Source organism: Dreissena polymorpha, chromosome 10, assembly GCF_020536995.1.
Source record: "Dreissena polymorpha isolate Duluth1 chromosome 10, UMN_Dpol_1.0, whole genome shotgun sequence".
NCBI classification, from domain to species: domain Eukaryota; kingdom Metazoa; phylum Mollusca; class Bivalvia; order Myida; family Dreissenidae; genus Dreissena; species Dreissena polymorpha.
The window spans coordinates 89,135,294-89,156,375 of NC_068364.1; the positions used below are offsets into that span (position 1 = coordinate 89,135,294).

At 34.3% G+C, this 21,082-nt stretch overlaps 1 protein-coding gene across 1 annotated transcript; it reads right to left on the reverse strand.

Annotated features, from left to right (window-relative positions):
* Nucleotides 1-1,195: 1,195 nt before the first annotated feature.
* On the reverse strand, nt 1,196-4,159 carry LOC127848814 (uncharacterized). Its single transcript, XM_052381450.1, has 2 exons — nt 3,681-4,159; nt 1,196-2,071 (listed from the first exon to the last, which is right to left on the reverse strand). The coding sequence occupies exons 1-2, from the start codon at nt 4,072-4,074 to the stop codon at nt 1,665-1,667; spliced, it is 801 nt and encodes a 266-aa protein (XP_052237410.1). The 5' UTR covers nt 4,075-4,159; the 3' UTR covers nt 1,196-1,664.
* Nucleotides 4,160-21,082: the final 16,923 nt, after the last annotated feature.

Genomic DNA, 21,082 nt, shown 5'->3' on the forward strand with positions numbered 1-21,082 from the left:
TGAATGTGTTTTAATTCCCTTTTTATTATTGTTTAATTTGAGTTACAATGCAATGATGTTAAATTGTATTTACACTGATATGTATCATGAATTTTGCTGGGCCAAGTATGAGGCTAAGCGCTCTAAAACCGGTTTTTACCTTCAATGCTTTGCATTGACCGTTCCAAGTCGGTTACTTCAGCTTGATTCTTGTATGTGTTTATGTTGTTTTATATTGTGCTGTTTTGTACTGTTAAGGCAAATGGTCACTTAACTTAAATAAAGGAACAACTAATTGTATATAATGAGAATGCAATACTGCTCCAGCAGCTGGAGTTTCACTGCTTTATATTGTGTCATTTGACGTGTTAATACTGACGTCATGAGCACGCGCTTATAATATTTGTAAAAAAAATGATTTTGTCGCTGTTTGTGTTGCATTGTGTGTTTAAAGTATATCACATCTTAGTATCAAATTGTTTGTTTTGTTGAATCTGATTTGATTTTACTAAAACGTATTCCTTTATAGCTGATTCCGAGTAATATGACCATCCTCCACATATGACTGATATAAGAACTTCCTGTTGAACATGATATAAAAAAATATATCAGGAAATGTTATATCAGGCAGATATCAATGCGGTGGTATAATAAAACATTTTAACGCGGTCATATTAAATAGCGACATCTGAAGACACGCGTACGTAAAGTGCTTAAGGTTTGACGGATGTGGCAAATTTCGGTGTTTAAAGCCTAATGAACGCTTCGTATTTTGAGAGCAGATTTGCATAGAGAAGAAGGAAGTAATCACATCAGTGTTTATTAAAACAATTCATTTATGATAATGCAATATATTCACGTGCCGTCACCATTGTAGAGTCTCGTTATCGGCATCGCAAAGTCTTGTCGTCGCGTAATCACATAGAGTTGTCGCCTTCCGTTGTGTATGCACATATAATCAATGAACACAACTTCCACTTGGTGGCTGTAATTTTGGAAAACTCACTTATGTTGTTATGTATTAAAGCTTACACGAAATTGACAACATATTGATTTAGTCTATTAGGATATATGAAATCGACACTATGTATATACGCTGCTTTGACCTGGCACTTTGTTTTATTCGTCAGTATTACCTTTTGTGTACACATTGGCATATTTTCTATTTAACTATTCAATATACTGGTATATAAAAAGAATGTAACTCAAAACACTATATCAGGATATCTTTATTTTATTTTGGACTTCTTTTATAACAGAACATCGACAACTAAAGCCATACAATTATTAAAACTTGGAACACAGGCTAGGAACATTAATTGCAAACCCGAATCTCATACTTACCCCAGAAATAATTGCATTTTAAACGCTTGTCTAAAACCTCAATCAAGTGTATTTTCAGACAGAAATGTTTACATATAATTTCTTGTTTGTATATAGATGTGACAATAATGCTACCAATACTACCATCGCATGCCGTAGCCGCATTGTATTATGGATACAAAGTGAATGTAATTAAGCTTTTTTTCTACGAAATCATAGAAGACGAAATTCATTTTATTTTTAAAAGATATGACGTTTACGTTCGTCAACGTTGAAATAAGAACAAATGCACTGCTCTACATGTACGTTCCTTGTGACTGCGTAAAAAGTCGGATACTGTATGTTACAGTCATGTAAGTATCTTATGTATGAATCAGTGCGCCGGAAAATGATGTATAGCGAATAGAGTCCTCAAAGAAAAAACACGCTCCCGTGGTCTTCACCCATATTTGATCCGCCATTGTAGCCATTGTAAATGCCTGCATAGCGGAACACGAGTTGAGGCTATCACCATCCTGGTACACTGCCCGTTGCAGTGTTTTCCCTTGGTGAACAATTTCCAGGTCGGAATACTTCACATATTGGATGCAGTGTTGAACTGTGAACACATACAGGCCGGCGACTGACACAGTGAATCTGCCATTGGATGGGTTATAGCCTTGACCTTCATTAACATTCACAGAAGTGAAAATGACGTCGTGTCCCGGCGTCATGGTTAGCTGTGCTGGGGTTCGGGCGTAGAAATATATCACAGGAACCACTAATTGATCTGAAATAAAATAAAAAAATGAATACATTCATAGATATAATAACAAAATAAAATCAAAACGTGTACACATTTCACACACTGTTTTCAAAAACAAATATTCTGAGTTTCATATCCAGGTCATTGATGTCTTAGTATCGTGTGTAAGGATTTACAGGTGAATATGACCGTAATGAACTCGATTGTTTTTATTGTGATGTCTTAAATTTCAAATATATGCTATAGAGTGGAATTTAAATAAGTGTTTAAAGTGCCTTTAAGTCACTTATAACGTTTTCGCTCTGACCAATTCGTTAAAAAATAATTGTTCAGTGCGAAAAGATTTTTAGTGCTATTGTTGGAAATATGTATAATAGTCTCAATGTCACAATTGGTAAGCATTAAGTATCAAATAAGTATCAAGATTACATTGTATTACGAAAAGGTTATAATTGATACTTTACAAACAACTTATTTATTAGTACACATGCACACATGTTTACAAAATGTGATTAGAGCAGAGAATTATCAATAATATATGATTTTATTACGCCGTTCATATTTTACCTTCATCTATTTTTTTTATAAATCACTAAAAGCTATTTCAATCCCCCCCCTTCGATATGTTTTATCACAAAGCCAAAACAAAATAAACAAACCCGACCGAATATTGATTTAGCTTTTAAAAAGACATATCAAACTGCATTAGTGATAAAAGGACATAGTTTGAAATATGATTATTATTTTATGTGCATATTATTGAACACTGTACACAAATATAACTGCAAGAAACTGATTGAATTTCCTCTAAATTCCACAGAAATGTGCATGGAGCAATCCCTTATAAATATCTTAACAAATACAAACAGAAAATATTCGTTTGAAAACAAAACAATCATTTGTGGTACGTTATATTATATACTGATTAATTTATTTTCACTTTGTTAAAGACATTTGCGCTTTTGGATGTCCCCTTCAGCAATATTGTAGTTAACCTTGCACCATAAATGCCTTCTTGGCAGTTACAAGTGGTTTTAGCCTAGATTACATTCACAAATGCATGCCGTGAGTGATGGCACCTAAATACGTGAACTTAAAGAAATACGGGATGTCGGGAGAAATACTCATTTATTTCAATCAGAAACCATGCATTTGATAATATATGGTAGCAGAAATATACTAATCATATAACATTGCTTATCTTTATTTTAAAACATGACTTCTGGTTAACTAATACTAGTATTATAATTATTATTTTAATTAAGTTTTTTCTATCTTACACTTACGCCGATTATTTACTGCAGAGTTTGAACGTATTCCATATCCGAATTTCGCTTCGTATAAAAATTTAACTATTTATATCAACACTTATCAACTTATATAAGAGTTTTGTTTGTGTTTTAATACCATACCAAATTGGAATTAAATTTGAATAAAAAATATACAACAAATTACTCATAATTTAACCACGATAAAATAAACATGTACACTGCATGTTCGACATACCTACGGTATCGTTTCAGCAGGACCAAAACATATTCATTAATATATATTATTCCGTGATGACCATATCATTGAACGATGGGACCTGAAAAACATGCAATACGAGCAAATATCTAAATGCATAGCCTACCTTTCAAAATCTTGTTTTCCTTTTGCACAAGTGTAATGGCCCCCGAAGTATTGGTCGTCATCTCAGCCACTGCTTTAGAAATGTTCAAGAGAGCTCCATTAATGGCATCGTCCAATTTTAATTTCATTTCGTCTTGCGTTTTTGTCAGTTTTATCATTGCAGTGGCTAACTCGGTCTTGTCTTCTTGAAACACGTTCAATGCAGCTTCCACCTTGGCATTGGTCTCTCTGATTTCTTTTACCATATTTTTCATGTCCAGTTCATTAGTCAATACTCTTTCTAGTATTCGCTCTTCATAATCGTAACGAGAACAAACGGGACAAGATGGTTCTCTGGCGAATGCGGCGACCGTTATGTTAAGTGCGTAAAACAGAGCCCTGGTGAATTTATTCATGATACAATTGTTTGTTTTAAAACCACTAAGTCCCAATATATAACAAACGATAATTTCACTAAATGTTGTTGAGCGTTCTGCCTCCGGTTCATCAACAAACTGAAAGTTCTCATAAATTATGCGCTCTTCATGGAAGATAAGGCTAGGCAAATTAAAAATATATCTTCCTTTCATGCAATCTACAGCAAATGATCTAAACAGCAATCTTAATTGCATAACAATGTTCAAGACCAGAGCCTATGCAATTCTATGACAACTATTATATTCGAGTTAATTATAAATTACGTAAAAACAACTTGTGTAATACATTTTAATGAAATATATTTATTTTACTTCTAGTCTTTATACCCAATATCCAAAATAATGTCGGTAATTATTCAATTACGAATATTGATTTAAAAGATATGTATTACGATATTCGTAGACAACATATAAGTAATATAATACATACATCCATGCTACTTTCGACACAATATGCTTTTCATATATAGGACATATAAAAAACATTGAAAATATTCAACATTGAAATAGTCATTATATTTCATTTTTATTCTGCGATAATGCAGAATAGGTATCACATGCAACGTCTGGATACGAATTCCGTAGCGAAAACTTCAATTATTTAATAATGGCCTCATCCATCGTTTCTCATAGTGTGTGGTTTCCAAGAGGCATTATAATCGACCCTTTGTTTATGGTATGACATGATACGACAACATATATATTATGAAATAAGTGACTGGCATCTGGGAACCATTGAGAATGTTTAAAATAATACTCGGTTTTGAAACGCACTCATCACAAACGAGTGGGTTAAGTTGACATGCCGGAAAACAACCGCAACATTACTCGAATAACAGATGTTACTGTAACTGCCTCAAGAGAGACATCTGTTGTATGCTATGTTAAGTTGCATTCCCCTCAAGTTTATTTAACTTAACAAAATTGACAATAAGTTGTTTCTAGTCTCTATGGTATAAACCCCTCTGGATCTGTTTTTAAGTGGGCTTTCCTGTTAAATAGTTGCTGGTTGTGATCAAATTGATTTAATATGAACTCTATTTGTACATTCTACAATTATTAAGTACATAAAGATACATATTACATGTTCATAACTCATTAGCAAAGTACGAAATGTACCAAATTAATTACTAAATACACCAAAAGTTTGAAATGATTACGTACATACTATGAATTACCGTACATACCTGTAAACCGGTGAACTAAATAAATAGTGTTAACAGTTGGAATGTGAATTGATCCGATGCCTATATTTAAGCAATAGGTGTTTTCCTGGGAAGAATACATCAAAATACAGTGATAGAACCAACATCGACGTTAAGAGCAAAGTGTTCTTGATGTAACATTCTTAACAATTATCGCACACGTATTGTGACTCAAATGTATCACAATGGCAGGGAGGTCATTGTTGCATGTATACAAACATGACTTCTTTCTGCAACCACTTACGCGATCTGAAACCTTTCCTATTATTGAATAATCCTTTCCGTGTATACCTGGTAGTTATCATAACATTCCAGAACCTTTCTTCTCACCCTCAGCTTATATAAGACGACACAGAAAATACATCAAAGAAATACAATTCATTAGATTAATATTAATCAAGTTTGGAGTATCGCCTTAGAACGGTCAATTCAAAGAATGTGGAGTTTAAAAATGTTAAAAGACTAGCCTAACCTTTGTTTAATTTGTTTTAAAATAACTGCGTCTTCCTTGCGTGTTTATGCTTTTTTGTATCAGTTAGTGTTACATTACTTGCATACTTCGTTTTAATGTTTACTCGATGTATGCAAATCATGTATTCTTGGGAGTAAATGACAAATGAATCATTTCTGTTAAAAAGTCCATGTGCCTATCTTCTTGTTGCTGAACTATCATCATTTTAATAAACTTGAAACTTGAAACTTGCTAATTTTAATACTTTAATCATTTTAATACTAAGTAATGCGTGAAAATGCATATTTATTGTAAGTTTTACTAAGCGAAATGACTAAGCACAAGGCAGCAGCTCACATAAGGTAAGCCGAATGCCGACTGCGTTAAGATGAACGCATTAGTAATACTGAATTCATAAAAGAGACGGGGAACCAGAGTTTTCTATTAATTTTCGGTAGTTATCGGTAGTGTTCGTAAAAATGTTAATTTTATGCACGGTGTTGTTACATATATACCCTGACACATTTCTCCATCGCGCCATTTTAAACGTGTGGCCAAAAAGTAGCCAGAAACAGAACGAGGTGAACTATTTCCATTAATTTGACAAATTTTCAGCCGCTAGCGGAAACTGTAGCCAAAAAAGTAGCCGAAAACAAAAGTTTGGTACAATAACCTGTATTAAATGAACAAACTGTCAGCCGCTAGCGGAAACTGTAGACGGACGAACGAACGAACGAACAGACGGACGAACAGAAGAAGGGACGAACGAACGGACGGACGAAAGAAGAGACAAAAGGAACGGACGCACGGATGAACGAAGGCATTATGAACTCCACGGCACAATACAGTCAAGAAACCCGGTCAGCGGAAACGTCCGACTGCAGAACGAACAACCAAAAGCAAGTTTAAATAGTGTTCAAGACGAACGAATTGACGGACGGACGAACGAATTGACGGACTGACGAACGGACGGATTAAATAAGGGTCGAAAGGGCGCACGGACAAACGAAGGAACGACCGAAGGTACGGATGGACATCTGCATATGCGGACTGCACAGACTAATATGGGACGACACCTTACGCACATTCATTAAACCCCGTTTTCCAAAAGCGCATATGCCTAGAGTATTATTCAAGATTAGCCGGCTCAGGCAACACAGGTTAATCAGGGACGAAACTTTACGCCTAAACTGGATGTTCGCTTCCTTTAAAGGAACAGTGCCATAAAAGCGAAAAATGTTGCGCCGGACTAGCTTGTGCAGTCCTAGAGTGTCAACCCAGACTAGCCGGCGCATTCCGCACAGGCTTATAGGGGCCGAATCATTACAGGATTTTGCTTACAAAATACTTACTTTAAAGGAAAAATACCATAAAGGCGGAAAGTGTTGTGCCGGATTAATCTATGCGCACTTCAGAGCATAGTCTCTGAAAAAGTGAATTCGGCCCAGTTTGTCCAGAATAAGGCTCACTTTAACGCTTGTGAGAAATGGGGCGTGTCGATAGATTTTCCTAGCGTTTAATATAAAAAGAATAGATACAATCAAATAACGAGTTTCGTTTTTTTTCGGTTTCGAAAATCTTTCCTGGAAAACCGTAAATATTTTAAATGCGGTCAAGTAGCATGATTTTGAAACCGCATCCTAAAAAAATATTTTCGCACATAAATTCCACAGGCGTTAAACCTGCCAATACAATATTAAACTAACAAAATAGATCTGAACCGGTAAACCAGTTATAGTTGATATTAACATGTGTATGTAGTATCCCTTTATTGGCCATATAACTCATTCAGCTTGATACTGATGTATAGACTTATTATTGACTATACTTGTAATGCCTGCTGTAACAACTTTCGGTAATAGATTTAATACACTGGGTCATATGAATGACAAGTTGCTTTTTCATTTTTTAAGTAATTATTGGAATATATGTTTATTACTTTAATAATATATAAGATATTATTGTGCATAACAAATGTAATTAATGCGTGTATTAAGTATCGTTCAAAGTACCTATCGAATTTCATTTAGTTTTTTTTCTAATCGAAAATATAGTCTAGGCGGAGAAGGTCGTCCCTAATTAGCCAGTGCGGACTGCACATGCTAATCTATTATCTAGGACGACACTCTACGCACAAGCATTAAGCCACGTTTTCCCAGACTGAAGCTCATATACAAATACGAATGTTGCGTGTGATGGGAAAGATATGGGCAGAACGCCAAAAACCAGGACGCTGGTGTGTCGGGAAGGCGAAAAACAGCATTTTTACCGAAAAAGTCATTGGCGTTCTTACTACGACAATCAGAAATTTCCAGAAACACAATCTTAGGTCACCGTTAAGACGCAAGTCCGGTGTGACGGGGCTAACGTAGTAACAAAGTAATACAAAACAATCAACGTCTCAAGTCATTTGTTTCACAAAGTCATGTCGAGCCTCGTGGTTCCGGTGTAATTTATTTATTAGCGAATAGGTCTTTAAAACTACTAAATTAGTACATCGGTATATGTGAGTTAGGGGGTAGGTAGTTATAGTGTAAATAGCAGACATGTAACTTGAATACACAATTAGAGGTAGTTAGTGAACGAGAACAAAACTTATCCGGAATAAATATTACTAAAGATCGATTACACGAAACAATTAAGTGTTATTATTACACAAAGAAATCGCCTTCAACCCTTTATTTGCGTCCTCATTCCGCAGTCAGAAAAATGATACTAGAGGGTGAGGCATCGTCTTATTTTTTCGACGAAAAAATGCCTAATGTTTCCAAAACATGTTCGAGATTCTCAACAAAACAGTCGATATGCGTTATGAAAGTAAAAACATCAACATTAAATTGCTAATGGTAATTCGTGTCGCCGCGACGGCTATGTTTTACCCGCTCACCGCTTTTACGTAAATGAGGCTATTGGAAGACGGTATTTCTACATAATGAATATTCATTGTATTTAAATGAGGCATTTTTTTTACGGAGGATTCCAGAGATAGTCGATATATCACGATTGATACCGGAGATTTTGATTTTGATGTTTAGAGTGATCTCCCGGCATAATAATTCACGCTGCAATTTGCGCTGGAATTATGTTTTTGAATACTGGTTCTCCTTTTCGCAACGTGAACTATTTATAATGGAGGTGTATGCAAAACCGAAAACTAATCCTAAATCAGAGACGCACTAGCAATCGACTTAAGAAGAAATATAGATCCACAAAGATATTAACAGCTTGTTAAATTCAGTAGCAACATAGCCAAATGCACATAGTAAAACAAAGAACGCCGTTAGAATTAGCATTCATACAAAGTCCAAAAGGTTAACTGCAGTTGTCAATAACACACACGCAGTAAAGATATATATGAAGTAAATATAAACTTATCAATATGACACAAGTATATGAAGTGCTTGTACAGGTAATGTAACTAGGCGAAATGCAACTACCATGTTACAGAATGCACATGACAGTTGTTAAAATAAGAATGTCATTTAACATCATGCATGCACTGGCGGAAATTCCCTTCCATATGCACTGAGTCAATGTTTTGAAGAGCTCTTAACAGGAACAGTAAGAACAGTTTAAATTAAAATGATTATTTAAAACAATCGTATGTAACGACATAAATAGAAAAGGGCATGACTTCAAAGCTCATGAAAATGTTAGTCACAACATGTATTTAATGACCTTTTTGTTCAAAGATGTTGTGTATTGTTTAACAAAAAGACATAAAATCAAATTATTTTTAATATTCTAAAACAACAGTGTTGAATATTACATCTAAACCATTTCCAGAACAGTTTAAATCAACATGATTAACCCATTTATGCCTAGTGGACTCTCCCACCCTTCTCAATTGAATCAATTTATTTTCAAAATAAGGGATGTCTAGTATATTTATTTCTATATTTAGACTATTTCGTACAGAAATTCCTTTAAGCAAACAGCGCAGACCCTGATGAGACGCCTCATGCGGCATCTCATCTGGGTTTTACGCTATTTGCAAAGGCCTTTTTTCTAGACGCTAGGCATAAATGGGTTAATTGAAACATTCATATTAACGACGCAAATAAAAAAGTATATGACTTCAAAGCTCACGAAAATGTTAGTTATTTAAGGACCTTTTTTGTTCAAATATGTTGTGTATTGTTTAAAAAATGACATAAAATCAAAGTATTTTTAATAATCTAAAACAACAGTGTTAAATATTACATTTAAAGCATTGCCTTAAACTGTTCGCAAAATAAACTGGAATCCGAGACCGTTGTTATCTCCAGTGCGTTAACCACTCGGCCGTTATAGATTTTTTAATATAGGATTTTGCATAGTGGTCGTTTTGTATTGAATTTATTTAACGAGTCATCTAAAAAAAGAGGCTTGCCGAGTTTTTATCTTTATTAAGATGACGGGTTAAATAAATTTAATACAAAATGACCACGAATCTAAGATTCTATTTATAACATGACCAACAAATTTTCTTTTTATTATATGCTCCTTTCACCGTTTATTCACATTGAAAAAGAGTTTAATTAACTGAAGAAATTCGCTGGAATAATGACGTCATTTCGTCACAAAAATTACGTCATTTCACAGTTATATAACTAGTGTAATAACACCCGTGTAATAAACCAAATTGAGCATTACGTTATTGTGATATGCATGATTTGGAAGACGAATATCATTTTGTACTTATATGTCCAAGATATAATGATATTAGACAAAAATATATCAAACGATACTATTGTTTTAATCCGAGTGTTATTAAATTCATTGAATTGTTAAATACTAATTGTAAGAATGTTCTGAAAAACCTAGCTCTTTATATTAAATTACCACTTTCTCATAGAACTGCTATTACTTATAATTAAACATCAGTTCATCCTCTTATAGTTATGTAATTGTTAAATTGAATGTGCTTCCTTTTTGTCCACTGTGACTTTATATTATGTTTGTAATATATGTATTTATGTAATGATTATGTACTTATTGTACAAGTCGTAAATAAACTTATGTTCTATGTTCTATGTTCTATGTTATTTCCCTCCTGGACAGTAGGTCATGTTATAAATACTGAATTGAAATGGCTTGAAATACAATGACATCATGTTTCATATTAAAACTTATGCAAAACAGACAAAGCTGTATCGCACATGCAAAGTCAAGTCAACAGATGGATAGAACTATGAGATTATTTCATTAATGTAAATATATACCTTTGATTCAAATCAAAGCATGAATTGCAATAAATCACTTATAACGTTAGGGTTTACTTTTGTGGCAGATATTAAACGTCTTTAATGCACGAATGGGCGAAGACAATAATATTTATACCAGCATTTAATTTCATATAAAAAAAATCACATAACTATTTTAGCAATATTGTAATGCAATACACCATCTTAAGGCAATTTAATTCATTTAGATTCATCATCTTTTTTAATTACCAGTCTAGAAAGGTTAACATTAAGGAAATCAAGAAGGTGCTTTAAAACGATGTTCTTTGATATTCTTTGTCCTCGAAACGACGTCCATGCCTTATTGGATAAGGAACATATGCATTAGTAAATGAATTTCCAAATGGTGCACACTGCACATTTGTTCCAGGATTTGTAGATATAAGTTTTTATAATTATACAAATCTATATAGGTTACTTTATGATATACCTTGTGTTATTCATAGCTTTACCTCTTGTGGATTTTATATTTCGTCAAAGTTTTATGACTGAGAGTTTAAATTTCTTCTGTCTCAAATAAAGAAACTTGAAGAGATAGAAACGACCTAAATGTTTTTTTTTTCAATTCTATGCCCGTCTTTCTAGTTTAAAATATCCTTTTTGAATTAAAAGAATCAAATGTAATTGTTTTGTTTTTCTTGTTATTGTATTATATTTGGCAAAGTCGTCGTAAATAATTGTAAAACCTATTCGTTTTGTGGTTTATGTGATGTTAGTCCATTTCATTTCATATCATTAGTTATTGTTAAGGGCGGCAATTTACGTCATTATGCTTTCAATAGGAAACGTTAGAGGTCAATATTTTCTTTCATTGCTGAATCACACGCTAAATACATTTTGCACTAAAAGCTTGTTGTGTTATGCAGTGACAAACTTGAACTGAAAATCGAATAGGATATTATAACGTGTTAGAGCTCGTTCCTTTGACTTGTATGTAAAATTTGAAGCTATGGTAAATCAATGATAAATAAAAAGAAAGATTCCTGCCAATGCTACTGTGTGATTCTCTCGTTTTATAAAGCCTTATTTACGACAAGAAAGGGCCTAAATGATGTTTATGTAAAATTAGTATAAAACGGTGACGATCAGGTTCTATACTAACTATTGCCATCTACTTTTCCTGTGTTTTTTGTTAATGCGTCTTCATTGAGGCCCGTGTTTATGTGAGTGAAAATATGCATTTCGGCTACGGCTATGATATTGCCACATCATGACGATTCGTGTGTGTTTCTCTTCAAAGAATGTAAATATTTGACTTAATGATGACAAACTTTATTTTCAAAAGGTATAGTTACTTTTTTCCTATTAATTTCTTTGTACGTGCATCGGCATGTATGCTATGATATCGCCTTTCATTAATGTTAACTCTTTTTTAAGCATTTATTATCTTGAAACACGCAGAACAAAATTTCGTCTTATCATATTATAAAAAAATATCCACCACATATTTGCAATCACTCCTACAGATGAGCTCCTTGTTCCTGTCGACCGCCGATCAAGACTCAGCAGTTACAATTGTTTTACACATATAAACTTCCAAAGACTCTTATATAATTCACATTCTACCCAATATCAGTCATACAATGGAGTTCACTACCTCCCCACACACATGAGGCAGCCACAGTAGAACTATTCCAAACCCTTACTCTTGTGGCCGTCATTGTCCCCCTTATCCACATGTAAACAATTACAATGTAAATGGTTTTAAACTAACACCCAACTGAGCGCCTTTTGTACAGTTTTCACAACTAAACTAATAAGTGCCAGCACAAAATCTTCTATTTATAAGGAGTGCTGTGCCAGAAGAAGAAGATGATGTCTGTTTAACAAGCCAAATCACGTACGTTTGCACCTCTTAGATTAACGCGTCTTGATTAAAACAAGTGTTCATGGCAATGCGTAGGAACATGTATATATTATAAATCAGTAGAAAAGTTATTAATTACGGATTTTAATCAAACCTGCTGGGGCAATAGTTGTTAATGTCTTTAATAATGTTCTCATTAATCAATCTGTACTTTCCGTATTAACATTAATAAATGTCTGTTAACTATTTCTCGGTGTAAGCATACATTTTATTGAAACTATCAATGGACAAATAGCCCTTCTGACCTAAGACCTATATTATATTTTACTTTCGACAGTTGAGTCTTAAACTCTGTACAAAGATATTTGCTCCGTATTTCATACCAAAAATTCGTTATTTACTTAAAGATGTTAGCTCTGACCTGACTTCCTTTTCCGCAGATTTTTCTCTTTCGGATACTTAGTTGATTCATGCATTACGCATGCGTGTTTCAAATAACGTGGCTACACTTCCGGCTAAAGTTGACAGATCAGAAACGTGAAAACAAATCAGTTTTAGTTGTTTTATACTAAACATGGGATCAAGTGGTGAATTCGGAAATCCACTGAGAAAGTTCAAGCTTGTTTTCCTTGGAGAACAAAGTGGTGAGTATCCTATTTTATATATTTGTAATGATTCTCTCGCTGAGTCTTCACCAGTTGACAAACGTTTATCTTTTTTGCTTTGCTAGTAAGAAGGTTAAGGAAGATATTGAGATTTTATGAAAATATTCTGATAAGTAGTTTGTGTAAAATGCATTTATAATCATGATAATGTTATACATTTAGAAAATTAATCTTATTCTAAATAATCATAAAATAGATAAGTGAATCCTTGACAGCTAGCATTCCAGTCCTCTTAATGGTCCTCGGATGTTTCGCCCCCAAGACGTTTCCGCCCTGGTCGTTTCGCACTTGGTCGTTTTGCCCCCATATTAGCGGAACGCTAGGTGTTGAGTAGTTTAATTGGTGACCATTATATAATCATCAAAGAAAGTACCCTGAATCAATAATGTAAGTATATTACGCATTAATCCGACAAAGGGTAGGTGATAAAAGCAATTAGCCACCATAAGTATATATATTAATGTAAAATGAATGCAGTCAAAAGGTCAGACCAGTGCATAGATCATAGGTGAGTCAGTTGAATAATAGTTGGTTACTCATACAAAATCAAAGATATTTTTTTTAATTGAATTGATAATCACAATCCAATCAATTTGATATGAGTATCTTTTATAAGCGGGTCATATAGATATATATATATTTGAGGCAATTGACCGTAAATTTAAATAGCATGAGTCTTAAATTAACAATGTATTTCATTCCCTCATTATGTAATTGTGTAAAAACAGGTGTTAGTTATGGTAGCTATAGCGCTTACCATTTGTAGAAAACGAAATATGAAAACATTTGGAGATCCGTATTAAAAAAAATAACAGTGCTGCTATATATTGTAATGTAAATAATTACGACTCATTCAGTTTATAAATGTGCTTTGCTGTAATTTATTATTGTGTGCTATGTATACTCGAATAAACTATGTGTTCTGTTCTATTATATTCAAAAAAATATTCATGTAGTGCAATTTCATATTTAATACAATACAATATATGGAAATAAAGCATTTGGTTTCTTGTATGCGTGATATTCTATTAGTATTAAACTATCTATTAAATTCAATTAAAAATGACTTTGTTAATGGAAATAATTATAAGAAAGTCATGACATATTATAATGTTAAAATCGTAAGACATAATTAAACATCTTAACTGCGATAAGTTCCATTTATTAACTTGACAGCTTACGCACAAAGTGGTGCTTGGGCAACAATCAATTACTGACACCCGCCTTCGATTGTCAATAAATAAACAAATCAGTTTTCTTTTAAAGTGCTCCCTAAATGGATATTTTATTAGCAGTCTGAACAGGTGTTATAAACATGCCATTCAATGCGGACAGCTTATCTGTTAGAACATTGCCGCTAATCCGATGTTGTTGCGTAATGTTATTTTAACAATCAGATAAAGATCGTCGTGTATTCGCTTCACAGTAAAAATGATTTTATAAAATGTCGTTTTTTTTAGGGTTATTATTATTATTTATTTATTAATAATGAAATGATAAATCAACTTGTTCTTCTATGTACTTGATTTACTAATAAAACGATATACATTTACTTATTATAAAAAAGTTATTATATAATCCATCGATATATTTTATGTAATTAATTAAATACTGAAATATCGAATGTGTTCATCGCGTTGTTTTAAATTGTTATTTTATGCCAAATAAATAAACAAATAGACTCTACGGACATTTTTTCGTGTTGTCATACGCTGTTATGTTTATGTACTTCATAAACTATATAAATAAAACATGCTTTCATTGTCGTTTCATGTAACTAAACTACTGAATTATCGTATGTGTTCATCGCGATGTTTTACACCACTGTTATTCTACGATATTTTATGCCAAATAAATAAACAAATAGACTCTACGGACTTTTCTTTGTGTTGCTTATACGCTGTTGTGTTTATGTACTTCATAAAATATATAAATAAAGAATGCTTTTATTGTCGTTTTATGTAACTAAACTACTGAAATATCGTTTATCACGTTGTTTTACACCATTATTCTACGTTATTGTATGTCAAATGAATAAATAGGTCAGAAATTTTTTTCTTTTAAGTTTTGTGTTACTACTCTAGAGTCTAGACTATAAGTTTAATCATTGACGTGATAAATATCCTCTTATTAAAATTATATAATGGTCACTAATTAAACTTCTCAACAACTAGTGTTCCGCTATGGGGGCGAAACGACCAGGTGCGAAACGACCAGGGCGGAAACGTCGTGGGGGCGAAATAACTAGGGTGCGAAACAACTTGGGCGCGAAACGTCTGTAAATCCTCTTAATGAATATACCTACTCTTTTAATGTGTACAGATTTTAAAGAAGACATTTTTGATGTTCCAATCTTTCGTAAAATGTGTAATCTATATAATGTTCAGTGTTTCACATGATTCAATCCTTCTTATATGTCTGCATGTGCTTGTTCTATAAACAATTTCAGAAAGGATATACGAAACTTTCTTTTAAATATTTTCTCAATTTTTTTCACAAAGATGGTCTTTAAAAAAAGTTCTGTTTCTTGTAACCCAACTGACTCTCATTTTCTCCCCATTCAATTTGAAAATACAGCTGATGAGTCACAACCATAAATTAAGTCTTGTTTTGTGGTACACAAAGTTATTGAGAAATCTATCTAGTTTTCTTGATCAAAACGTAAGTTGCTTCATATAGGACAAAATTTATGTGCAGTCTGCAAAACTCACTTTTTTGTCTTCATAACCAATGTGGCTATGAAACTTCAAAAATGTCATAGCCAGAGGAAATTTTTCATAGCCAGAAAAAAAAGAATTAATTTACAATGACATTATCCACTGGGGGCTGACGAGGTCAAAGCGTAGTCCGTTTCGCTACGACGTAGGGTATATGTTTTACTACGAAAACATTGTTTAAATACACATGACATCGAGAACGGATTAGTCGAAAATTGTGTTTAAACATGTAAGATTATGCTTTTCTAATAACAAAACTCTGAATTTAAGCACAATGACATTTCATAGGGCTGTTACATCAAATTATAATCCAAGATGTGTCTGGTTTATGCGGTTAAACATGAAATATACCGCTGATTTATAAAACCGACGTAAAGTTTCACTTTAAAAAATGCAATTAAGGTTTACAACTGTGTTTAAGTGACACAATTTTACAATTTCCATATTGGTCTATGTATCGTTAAGCCACTGGTGTGTTTAGAAATGTGTAGGGTGACCCAGTTATCAGAAATAAAGGCTAAATAATATTATTAGGCATGATCATGTCTCTGACAGTATACATATATGCCTCGCTACGACAACGCTTTAGCGTGTATGCGTTTCTCACAGAAGACGTATTGGTTATCTCTCAAAGGCAAAATAAAGAAAAGTTTTTTTTAATACGGAGTCATGGAGTGGCTGGATGTTTCCTTTGAGGAAGAGGTACTAACAACGGCACAACATGATCCGAAGCGCACAGTCGACATGGTAATGCACTTTATGATATAATTAAATTCACGACTAGGCCAAAGGAAACGATTAAAATCGAAAATCCATATATAAGATGACAGTTGAGAGTCGAGAACCTAATGTCGTCGGTCTCAATAAAAAAGACGCATCTTCACCTTGTGACAATCCCTTATACGTTCATTTTGATAGAGACCGACGATAGGTTTTCAGCATACGGTACTTTTTATCAAAAAACATTCGATTCTCGTTATCCCCAAGTCGCTTATCTCAAAACTCTGCTTATGTCAAAGTAAATCCCATGTCCCAACTTTGATCATTATTTATCTCATACGGATTTTGATTTTTACATTGTATATATCAAAGCGATTTTCTTGAAAATCCGTTATCGTCAACTAATTTTGAGATGAATTTCATGTTCGTATACATGATTTTACCTGTAAAATCCACACCTGCAACAGCTGTAAGGTGTGGAAAGTAGGACCCCAATGGCATAAATCCGAAATTGCATAATCAATATATCGTTGTAAAGGTGTGGCAGTGGGTTTCTGTCACAGGTTATTGTTTACTGCGTACATGACGGCCGGTAAATTTACCTCGTGTTACAATGCGGTTAAGGCCCAGTCTCAATATGATGCCGGCGGAGCCCCAGTGCGTGATCAGGCATCTACCGGGATGAACCGGGGCCCTACCGGGATTAACCGGTGCTCCACCGGGATGACCCGTGGACGACCGGGGACAACCGGGGCTCCACCGGGAAAGTATTAAAATGTTTAATACCTCCGGGATGAAGCGGGAGTCACCGGGTAGGACCGGTAACGACCGGCGTGGCACCGGGAACAACCGGGACTGTACCGGGAACAACCGAGACGGCACCTGAGCTCCACCGGGGCCCAAACACAGCCCGGCAGAGCTTCGGCAACGCCCCGGTAGAGCCCCGGTGAATGCCGGCAGAGTCCCTTTATAGCTACGTTGCATAAGTAAACTGGATCTCTGACGGTGCCGTCCCGGTTGTTCCCGGTGAAGTCCCGGTTGTTTCCCGTGCCAAGCCGGTCATTGCCGGTCCTTCCCGGTCACTCCTGGTTCATTCCAGAGGTATTGAACATTTGAATACTTTCCCGGTGGAGCCCCGGTTGTCCCCGGTTAAACCGGGGCGTTGCCGCAGCTCTGTCGGGGTCTGATGCCCGTATAGCCCCGGTGAGTGCCGGCGTAGTGACGGTATACCGGGGCTCTGCCGGCTTTCACCGAGATCAACCTTTTCGTTTTGATGTTCATGCGCACAGTGAAGCACGGCATCTTTTGCACTGGGCAATGGCAGTCTGCAGTAACTGCAAACTGCATGTGATATGTCCTGAAATGGATACAGAGACTTCGTTGAGCAACCTATACATTATATTTGTACTTCGTTGCGCAACCAATACATACTCTGTGCGAAACCTATACATAAAGCGACTTGTAATTACCTTTGAAACAAAGCATTTAAATAATTAAAACACATGTTCGTAACCTGGTTTGTACTTAAAAATGTGTAATGTACACTGAATCAAAGAAACATGTAGTTTTATTTAATTTAAGTTACCGTAATTGGTAATTTTAACAGAATAACCACCTTATGCATTGCTTCAAATCAAAATATTTCGATTTTATCTCAAAATAAACTTAAAGGTTGCAACTACGCGCATTTGTTATTAGTTTGTTATTGAAAATAAGTGCCTAACATTACTGGATGTTCCGTTCTCTAATCCATAAACACCAGAAAAGATGAAACTCGCCTGATTAAGTAGTGTATTTACACAATGTTTTCGTAGTAAAACATATACCCGACGTCGTAGCGTAACGGACTACGCTTTGACCTCGTCAGCCCCCAGTGTTATCATGATAGGACCAACACAGTCATTATATATAGATTGCATTTGGAGGGTTAACCGTAAGGTTGTAAACATATCAGTATTCCAGGTTACAAACGTTTATTCTGTCGTAGCTTTCAGTTTCAGTTTAAAAATTATTGGCTTTAGCAGTACAATAAAAGTGTAATTCAAGGCAGCAAGTACAGTGATTTTTTTTGCCCAAAATTACCGCCGATATTCGGCTGCTTCCCAATTGCAAAAAAAATGACTTTTTTCCCAAAAAACTGACCAAAATTTCCCCAAAAATGACCAAATTTTCCCAATTAAGCCAATAAGATTACAATGTCATTTAGCGTTATTTTCGTAGAACGAGTGCCGATCGAGCTTGTCGAGTCTTACGAATGTTCGCGAATGTGGCCGAATAGGATTTTACGTTGCTATCCACGCATCTCTCTCTCTATATTGCAGAGGATACCGACGATAGTCGATGTATCCCGATTGTTAAAGCCTGTTTTTACACATGTCCAAGATGGCGGCAAGCAGACGAGAAGTTTGCGATGAGCAGCGAAAATGATATAATACTAAAATTATCAGCGGATATCATATGGTTATTAGGAGATAATTTAATGTGTGTGTCAATTGACGCAAAATACTATGTTTGAGATGAACAACAACAAATATTTATTAGAAATGTTCACAGTGAATGTGCGTCACGGATGTCTGTGTTGGGAAATTGGAGTTCACAAAGTTAAAGCATTTAAGACGAGAACCGTTTGAAAATTCGAAAATGGAAAGAGACAAACATAAATTGATTTATATGTTAGTGGATCTGTGTATATTCAGATTCATATGCATATTCTGCTTTATTATGTTTGTCACGCTGTATAGTTTGGTTAAATAGCATTGAACTGAGGATGTCAATTGTGCAAGATATTAAAAGGTAAACAAATGAAATGTATTATTTTAGCTCCATTTAATACAACATTAACACAGCAAGAACACAAAAGCGTGTTTGTTAATATTTGTTAATGTTTTCACCATATCATATTTTACTTTAAAAACATCCTGAATTAAATTCACACTCTTAAAGGGATTATGATTTAATCATAATGGTACATGTATATTGAAGAATCTATAGATTATTGCAAGTTTAATATGTATGTGGAAGGGTATTAACTAAACGTTGTAAGAAGACATGAAAGCAACACTTTATAATATAAAAATGCTGTCAAACATGAACTTAGCAATTTTTATTCTATTCTTATAATAATAATATTATTATTAAATATTTATAATGTTTCCCAATTTCATGGTTTATCGCGCTATTTTTTCCAATTTTATGGTTTATCGCGCTAATTTTCCCAATCCAAATGCCACAGGCTGTAACAAAAAAAAGCAAAAAAAATCACTTAAGTATTTACCAGTAAAAATACATATCTAGCCAGTGCTCACGGGAATCGATCTTAATCATATGAATGATTAACACCAGGGCTCATCAGTTCTAGTGTTTTGATTTAATTGATCACTATATTTTGAAAAAAAAATTTTACTTGTATGCATTAACTTACATAATACACTAAGAAAAATAAAATAAAATCGTCTACGTATGGATACATTGGCACTATGCAAGGGTGAGTTAGGTTACGTGTGTTTGGTTATGAATTCAAAATTAATTGCGCATCGACTGGGGAATTATTTTTTTGAGTTTTGAAACACGAAACAAGTTAACAGTATAACACCCTAGAGTAAATCGTATTCATATTTACTGTTGGGAATGTTGTGCGCGCGTTAACTTTTTGTGCGTAAATACATGTCCATAACGACGTCATTTCATCGCATAGGTAAACTACTGCATATGTAAATACAATGCGCGCGTTCTCATTGGTTACTATCGATGTTAATGTACCGCTTAACTCCGCCTGCAAGGCGGTGTACTAATTTCGCTAGAAAACTCACGGTGCCTATACCACGTGACTTTTTAAGATCTGTGTGGGGACTAAAATGTCAACAAAAGCGCGACGAAGGTAAGATTTTTATGGATATTTTTTTTAATATGTCACCATTTTCAATGGGATAAAGTGGAGAGCCCGCTCATTCATGATAGCTTTCTATAGGTATCATGATTTTTTAAAACAAATAAGTATTTTTTCAGTAAAGTGCAACCGCGCGTTTGAACGGTTAGAAAAAGGTAGGATCAGTGTGGGGACATTATTTTATTTTGATACAGAAACATCACTTCTGGTGCAATTAATCAATAAACGTTATGGGCGGAGCTTACACTATATTATTTTGCATTCATTTTAAGGTTTATGTTATATGTTTACGAAACACAATTAAAGAAAAA